Source organism: Canis lupus, chromosome 18 (genome assembly GCF_011100685.1).
Source record: "Canis lupus familiaris isolate Mischka breed German Shepherd chromosome 18, alternate assembly UU_Cfam_GSD_1.0, whole genome shotgun sequence".
NCBI lineage: Eukaryota > Metazoa > Chordata > Mammalia > Carnivora > Canidae > Canis > Canis lupus.
Genome location: NC_049239.1, coordinates 41,945,463 through 41,954,529, shown reverse-complemented (window position 1 = coordinate 41,954,529; position 9,067 = coordinate 41,945,463). Strand labels below are relative to the sequence as shown.

At 39.7% G+C, this 9,067-nt stretch overlaps 1 protein-coding gene across 1 annotated transcript; it reads left to right on the top strand.

The window, feature by feature from the left end:
• The first annotated feature begins 1,387 nt into the window (after positions 1-1,387).
• Positions 1,388-2,317, top strand: OR4X2 (olfactory receptor family 4 subfamily X member 2). Its single transcript, NM_001388644.1, is given in 1 exon segment — positions 1,388-2,317. A coding segment is annotated over 1 exon segment (930 nt).
• The last annotated feature ends 6,750 nt before the right edge of the window (positions 2,318-9,067 follow it).

The window sequence follows — 9,067 nt, the reverse complement described above, 5'->3', positions numbered from 1 at the left end:
AGAAGAATTCAAGGCAGTATAGAGGATGGGAACTTAAGTTCTGGGATGGGCTGGGAGTGGGATCTACCTGTAAGGCAGGAGTATCTCCAAGCTACAGTTTGGACATTGAATCTCTGAGAGGTTAAAGAACTTTTTAGATATCACATAATCACCTGAAGAAACCTAATGTAAACCCAGGAGTCTGGACTCCTAGCAGTACTTCCTCTGATGAATGGCCTGTTGGTAAAATTCCCCAGCTGAGCTGAGAGTTTGGTCTCTCTCTAGTCTCTGCTGCCATCTTTGTCTCTGAAGGCATAAACTCTATCTATGATTCCCTTCTGGCTCATAGTGGTCCTTCATCAGCTGAGCCTGCCCCAGATGCTAGAGCAAGAAAGCTTTGTGGCATGAATGAATGTCATGAACCTCACTGTAGGAGGAGCTGTATTGATACACACAGACCTCAGTCACCTTGGTCCAGAATGGATGAGGACAGTGTGCAAACCAGTCAGTGCACAGTCTTGGTGATGACCCAAGGTGTTGGAAGGCTGGATGTGGAGAAGGTTGTGTCAGAGCATAAGTGGACAGTTGGGACAGAGGGTGTTTGTGCTTCTCTTGCCACTGGGGGGCATATGATAGGAGATATCAGTGAAGAGAAAGAATTGTGTATGGATTGAACCAGACCCTTGGAATGGGATGAAATCACCAAGTGACCAAGCGTAGAAGGAGGGAATTAGGAGAAGCAAAAATAAGAACGAATGCTGAGTGTCAAGGGACCTCTTTTCTGAAGAGTCTGAAGAGTAAATGGAGAGGTAAGAATCATGTTCTGCAAACCAAGGATGGACAGGGAACAAAAGGAAGTGGGAGGGAGAGAAGCTGAAGGCAAAAGATAGCTAAAAGCATTCAGACGTCATAGGGAGACCTCTAACATGGAGACAGCAACACTATCCTTGCTGCCACCATCATCTGAGGGGGCATTTTTCTCCTAATAGGTGCCCCCTCCATGGGTCTACTCCCACCAGTCCAATCTTTACATACAAAATGATTTTGCTTTCCAGTTAACTAGCATTCCTGGTGAGTCCCCATTGTCTGCAGGATAAACCCCCAAATGCGTAACAGTCCTTCTGGAACTGGTACTAGACTATGTTTCTAGTTTCATCTTTGCTCTTCTGCCCTTCACTCCAGCCACACGTGAGTGGATTTTCATGGGCTAGTATGCTCTTCTTCATTTTTGGAATGATCTTCCCCTTTTCTACACCAAACAAACTAACTTCTACTCATCTTTCAATATCCAGCTCACAAGCTTTTCAAGTTTGAGAGGGATTATTATATAATTCATGCACTTGATGAATAAATCTTTTGTATCATTTCAGATCGCCCCACCCAAATTACTGCCACCTGAGGCGCCTTCATGGGTAACACACACAATGTGACCGAATTCGTTTTTCTGGGACTTTCTTCCAATCAGGATGTACAGAAAGTTTTCTTTGTGCTGTTTCTGTTTTTGTACACAGCAGTTGTGCTGGGGAATCTCCTCATTGTGCTCATTGTCATGACCAGCAGAAGGCTTGGTTCCCCCATGTACTTCTTCCTCAGCTATCTATCCTTTGTGGAGATCTGCTACTCCTCTACAACAGCACCCAAACTCATCTCGGATTTGCTGGCTGAAAGGAAAGCAATTTCTTTGTGGGGCTGCATGACACAGCTTTTTTTCATGCACTTCTTCGGTGGCACTGAGATCCTCCTGCTCACTGTGATGGCCTATGACCGCTATGTGGCCATCTGTAGGCCCCTCAACTATACCGTTATGATGAACCGGCAGGTATGCGCTGTCCTGGTGGGAATGGCATGGGTGGGAGGCTTTGTACATTCCTTTGCCCAAATCCTTTTGATCTTCCACTTGCCCTTCTGCGGTCCCAATGTGATTGACCACTATTTCTGTGACCTGCTTCCTGTGCTCAAACTTGCCTGCTCTGACACCTTCCTCATTGGTGTGCTGATTGTTGCCAATGGGGGGACCTTGTCTGTGATCAGCTTTGGGATCATCTTAGCCTCCTACGTGGTCATTTTGCTCCATTTGAGGACTCGAAGCTCTGAGGGGCGGAGCAAGGCCCTCTCCACCTGTGGGTCCCATATCACTGTGGTTACCTTATTCTTTGGGCCATGTATCTTCATCTATCTGAGGCCTTCTACCACCTTGTCTGCAGACAAGACAGTGGCTGTGTTCTACACAGTGATCACCCCACTCCTCAACCCTGTCATTTACTCCCTAAGAAATGCTGAAGTGAAGAAGGCCATGAAGAAGCTGTGGATCAGGACGATGAAGCTAGAAGAGAAATAGAGGCTGAGCTTGGTATTGATCCTTGGGTTTAGAGTGATACGGAGTCCAAATTGAAGGGGCAGAATGAGATGAAGGAAAGTTCATAGGGCTTGTTGTTTCTGGAGTAATTCTAACTATCTCATCTTCAAAAAGTGTATTATAATAACTTGTAAGATAATTCCTCTTATGAATGTACTGTAACTTGATTAGTAATTTTCTGTTAGATGTTGAGATTGTTTCTAATTTTTTATTGCTATAAATAACACTGTGGAAGTATTTTTAAAATATTTGTTTATATATTTGTGTGTGTGTGTGTGAGAGAGAGAGAGAGAGCCAGGGGAGGGGCAGAAGGAGAAGGAGAGAGAGAGAGAGAATCTCCAGCAGACTCTGCTCTGAGCATGGAGCTGGAGCAGGGCTGGATTCCACAACCCTGAGACTAGGACCTGAGCTGAAATCAAGAGTTGGATGCTTAACTGAGTTGGATCCATCCTGGTGCCTCACTGTGGAATCATTCTTGAACAGAATTCTGCAATTCTGTTAGACTCACTTGCTATAGTAAATTTACTGTGCTAAAAGGTACAGTGACTTTTGATGTATAGTGTTAAATTGATTTTTAAGAAAGATTGTAACACTTTCCTTGTGAAAGCACTCTTGACGAATTGAACACTGTTCTTAAACATTTTCTTGATGGGAAACAAGATTTTATATAGTTTCAAAATATATCCCTCCACAAGATACTTATTCATTGCAAAAGAAAAAATGTAACTCTACAGTAGAGAAAACCAGAAGACAGCTCCTCAAATGATTACCCAAATAAACATCATCGGTTCTGAGACTGGGGAGGCACATTACTGTGGAATATCACTACTGTGGTGTCCTACCCAAAGTACTTATCATGTGAGTCTAACCCATGATAAAATATCAGGCAAATCCCAATTGAAAAACATTCTGCAAAATTAATAGCTTGCCTTCTTCAAAAGTATGAAAAAGAGATTGAAGAATTTCTCTAGATTCCAGATGCAGATATAGATAGTTGAAGGTAACCTGTGATACTTGACTGGATTCTGTACTAGATGAAGGTCATTAGTGAGCATGAGCTGTGTAGATGAGATGCTAGAATTGTATCAGAGTTACTTGCTGATTCTGATTATTGTAGTATGTTTATGTCAGAGAATATCTTCTGATTGGGGAAATGGGGATTGTTATATCAACTTTGAAACATTTCAGAAAAAATTCTGTTTGCTTACCTATCTATTGAGAGAATGAATGATAAAATGTGGCAAAATATTAATTTTGGGGAATTTGAATTATAACTACACAAGAATTCTTTGTATTATTACTGCAACTTTTTTTGTAAATCAGGAATTATTTAAAATATAAAATAAAAATATTTTGCAAGTTATATAGCTTATGGTTTAGTTTACTCTGTGTGTGTGTGTGTGTGTGTGTGTGTGTATAGGGATAATTTAGTTAGCTTTGAGTCTTCTTTACAAAGTTTTCAGTGTTCAAGACTTTACATTTCTATGTAGTAAAATCAACCAGTTATTTCTTTTGGCTTCTTCCATTGTTTCTGTGTTTAGATGATTATACAGAATTAGTTGAATTTATCTTTTCTTTTATAATGACTTTAGTTTTTAACTTAGTTTTGTGCGAGGGTAATATATTCATAAGGGTTAGAAAAATCAACAAAATAATGTGGTGCATAAGTAACATATTTCCTTCCATTCCTTTCTTCATTCTTCCTTTCCCCTGCCACAACCCCACTGGAAAAAGACTTATATTCCTATGTTTCTTTTGAAGTTTCTTTAAGCAAATTCATGTATAATATGTATTCTTATTTCTTATTTTACCTTTTACATGAACAATAAGATATTATATAAGTGGATCTGAAACTAGCTGTATTTACTTAACAATATATCTTGGACATTTTTCTATATTAGCACACAGAAATCCAGGTGCTTCTGTGCAGAAAGAAGTTTCTTAATTTGGTGTAATCCCACTTGTTTATTTTTGCTTTTGTTGCTTGTGCTTTTGGTGTCATTTCAAAAAAAAATTTGTTGCCAAGACCAATGTCAAAGACCTTTCTCCTATGTTTTCTTCCAGGAGTTTTATGGTTTCAGGTCTTACATTTAAGTCTTTAATCTATTTTGAGTTAATTTTTGTCAATAGTGTAAGATGGGGGTCCAGTTTTGTCCTCCTGTGTGTGATTATCCAGTTGTCCCATCACTGTTTTTTTTTTAAGATTTTATTTATTTATTCATGAGAGACACAGACAGAGAAAGAGACAGGCAGAGACAGGCAGAGGGAGAAGCAGGCTCCATGCAGGGAGCCTGACGTGGGACTCGATCCTGGGTCTCCAGGATCACGCCCTGGGCTGAAGGTGGTGCTAGACCACTGAGCCACCTGGGCTGCCCTGTCCCATCACTGTTTACTGAACAAACTATCCCTTCTCCATTGTGTATTCTTGGCACTATTATCAAATATCAGTTGATTGTGTATGCAAAAATTTATTTCTGGGTTCTCTATTCTGTTCTACTGGTCTATGTGTCTGTTTTTATGCTAGTACCATATTGTTTTGAAAACTATATTTTTGTAATATAGTTTATTTTATTATTAAGATTTTATTTATTTGAGAGAGAAAGGGAGAGAGAGAGAGAGAGAGAGAGAGAGAGAGAGAGAGAGAGAGAGAGAATGAATAAGTGGTAAAGGGAGAGGGAGAAACAGACTCCCTGTGAGCAGGGATCCCAATACCAGGCTCAATCTCTGAGATCATGACCTGAGCCAAAGCAGGTGCTTAGTGACTGAACCACCCAGGTGCCCCTTTGTAATATGGTTTAAAATTAGGAGGTGTGACATGTTCATATTTGTTCTTTCTCAGGATGCTTTAGTCATTTGTAGTCTCTTGTGGTTCCATATGAGATTTAGGATTTTTTTTCTATTTCTGTGAAAAATGCCACTGAAATTTTAACGGAGATATCCTTGAATCTATGGATGGCTTTGTGTAGTGGGGACATTTTGCAATATTAATTCTTTTTTGTCCATGAATATGGAATATTTTTCCATTTATTTGAGTCTTCTCCAGTTTCTTTCTAAAGTCTTATAGTTTTCAGTGTACAGATTTTTCACTTCCTTGGTTAGATTTATTCCTAAGTACCTTATTGTTTTTATGCTATTATGAATAGAATTTATTTCTTTGTTAGACCATTCTTAATGTATTGTCACACAGCTGACTTCTGTATGTTGATTTCATGTTCTTAATTAATTTGTTGATGAGTTCTTACAGTTTTTTTAATGGAGTCTTTAGGGGTTTCTATGTATAAGATCATGTAATCTGCAAACAGGGACAATTTACTTCTTTCTTTTGAATTCTGATGCCTGTTATTTCTTTTTCTTGCCTATGTGCTCTGGCTAGGACTTCCAGTACTATGTTAACTAGGAGTGGTGAAGAATGAGCATCCTTTTCTTTTTCCTGATCTTAGAGGAAAAGCTTTTAGCTTTTCACCATTGAGTATGAGATTAGCTGTGGGCTTATCATTTAACTGTGTACTACAGTTATGTGGTTAACATACCACCATATTGCAGTATTAGAGTATTCAGAATTTGACCATATCCTTATCATTACCGGTGTGGTGTACATTTTCACATTACTAATTAGCATGCTTTCATTTCAGCTTGAAGAACTCCTTTTAGAATTTCTTCTAAGTCCAGTATAGTGGTGATGAACTCTACCAGCTTCTGTCTGTTTGGGAAGGTCTGTATTTTGCCTTCATTTCAAAGGATTACTTCTGTATAAAGTATTTTTGGTTGGCAGTTTTTTCCCTTTATCACTTTGAATATACTATTCTACTCCCCTAGCTTGGAAGGTCTCTGCTGAGAGCCAGTGATAGCCTTGGAGGTTTCTTGGGTGAGAGGATTTTTTTTTCTCTTGCTGCTTTTAAAATTCTGTCTTTGCTCTTAAACAGTTGCATTATAATAGTTTTCGAGAAGATCATTTTGTATTGAAATTTTGGGTGACCTATTAGCTTCATGAACTTGATGTCCAAATATCTCCCCAGATTTGGAAAATCTGCAGCCATTATTTCTTTAAATAAGCTTTCTTCCCCCTTTCCCTCTCTTCTCCTTCTGGGACTGCGGTAGTTATAGACTGTTTCTTTTAATGATATCCTATTGTTCTCACAAGCTTTCTTTCTTTTTTTTTTTTTTTTAAAGATTTTATTTATTTATTCATGGGAGAGAGAGAGAGAGAGAGAGAGAGAGAAGTAGGCTCCAGGCAGGGAACCCAAGGTGGGACTCAATCCCGGGTCTCCAGGATCACACCTCAGGCTGAAGGTGGCGCTAAACCGCAGAGCCACCGGGGCTGCCCACTTTCTTTTTTTTTTTAAATACATTTATTTTTTATTGGTGTTCAATTTGCCAACGTATAGAATAACACCCAGTGCTCATCCCGTCAAGTGCCCACCTCAGTGCCCATCACCCAGTCACCCCCACCCCCCACCCACCTCCCCTTCCACCACCCCTAGTTCATTTCCCAGAGTTAGGAGTCTTTCATGTTCTGTCTCCCTTTCTGATATTTCCCACTCATTTTTTCTCCTTTTGCCTTTATTCTCTTTCACTATTTTTTATATTCCCCAAATGAATGAGACCATATAATGTTTGTCCTTCTCCGATTGACTTATTTCACTCAGCATAATACCCTCCAGTTCCATCCACGTTGAAGCAAATGGTGGGTACTTGTCGTTTCTGATGGCTGAGTAATACTCCATTGTATACATAGACCACATCTTCTTTATCCATTCATCTTTCGATGGACACCGAGGCTCCTTCCACAATTTGGCTATTGTGGACATTGCTGCTAGAAACATCGGGGTGCAGGTGTCCTGGCATTTCATTGCATCTGTATCTTGGGGGTAAATCCCCAGCGGTGCAATTGCTGGGTCGTAGGGCAGATCTATTTTTATCTCTTTGAGGAACCTCCACACAGTTTTCCAGAGTGGCTGCACCAGTTCACATTCCCACCAACAGTCTCACAAGCTTTCTACACCTTTTTATTCATTTTTTCTGTGTTCTCCTTTGACTGGATAAATTCAAAAGTCTTGTCTTCTACTCCTAGATTCTTTCTTCTGATTCATCATTTCTGATGCCAATGTTCTCTGTTGAATTATTTTTCTTTTCATTCACTGTAGTTCATGGCTGCTGAGTTTCTATTTGGTTAGCTTGACTGTGGTAATCATTTCACAATATATACATATATCAGACCATCATGTTATATGCTTTGAATACCTACAATTTTTTACTTGTCAACCATACTTCAATAAAACTGTAAAAAGTAAAATAATCCAAATGTTAGTTATTTTTACTACCTTTCTAAGCAAATAGTGTGTGTGTGTGTGTGTGTGTGTGTACATGTGCATAAGCATATGTGGCTGTGTGGCAGGGAGGTGTGATATAAGGCAAAGAAGTGTTCTTTCTCTCTACATCCTTTAGGCCAGCAGAAATGCATGTATGGATCACTATTTGTGTTTCTCCATGCCATTTGTCCAGCCTTTGTTACTCTTAGAAGTCCTTCCCAGCTGTTAATGATACTGAGAATTTTCAACAATATTTTCTCCTCCAGAGTTTTCTTAGTGAGAAGTGGAGAAAGGCTGAGCCTACTACCATAGCCAATGTCATTTAGTATGAAACTAATAAATTAGGAAGTTATTGATGTATATGCAGAAGGAATTAACATAGGTTTCTTAAAGTAGTGATAATTTCTGGAACTTTAAGAAATGGGGCAGCCTGGGTGGCTCAGTGGTTTAGTGCCGCCTTCAGCTCAGGGCCTGGGCCTGGTCCTGGAGACCTGAGATTGAGGCCCACGTCGGGCTCCCTGCATGGAGCCTGCTTCTCCCTCTGTCTGTGTCTCTGCCTCTCTCTGTGTCTCTTGTGAATAAATGAATAAAATCTTAAAAAAAAAAGTTTGATTTTTGCAGTGTTTCAGATGGATTATGGTTAGGAGGAAGAGATCGAATATATACCATAGATTCACAATTTGTTTGCCCCAAGATATAGAACTTTGATGAAGCAGGATTACTACACAGAGCAGAAGAAAATGGGGGGCATTTTCTATGTTGGTTTCCCACTGGTCTCTTTGTTTCCTAATGGGGGACGTATTTGGGCAGGAAATGTTACACTTAGACATCTAACCCAGGTGGACGGTTTATTAGTTGGATAGGTTTAAACCATCCTCCTAATCTTTCTGAGTCTCAGTTACTGAATCTGTTGAATGGGAATAGTGGCTACTATAGTAGAGTGGTACTTTGACTATCTGTGAGATGTTAGAAAGATTGAAAGACACAGTTCTGCCCAACACAAGTGTGATGTATTGTTTCTAGGAGACTGTGCCTAGCAATTTGGGAGCTCTAGTCTTCCTGAAACCCTTGCACATGAAAACCACGTGCTGACAATTTGTGGGAAAACACTTAGAACTTTAAGAATGAGCAGCTGAAAGAGTCAGGAAGGGTCAGGTTAGCAATGCTACCAGTACATGAGATATCTCTGCACAATACTTTTTCCTTTCTGGCTATTTTCCCACATTTATGGTGAATAATATGAACGAGGTGATCTGGAAGACTTTTCCAGGTCTAGTATTCTCTGGTCAGGTGACAGCAAATAGATGGGTCTTGCTTTTTTATTGAGTCTGAAACCCTGCGTCCTTTGATGGGATCATTTAGCCCATTCACATTCAGAGTAACTATCGAAAGATATGAAGTTAGTGTCCTCGTAATACCTATT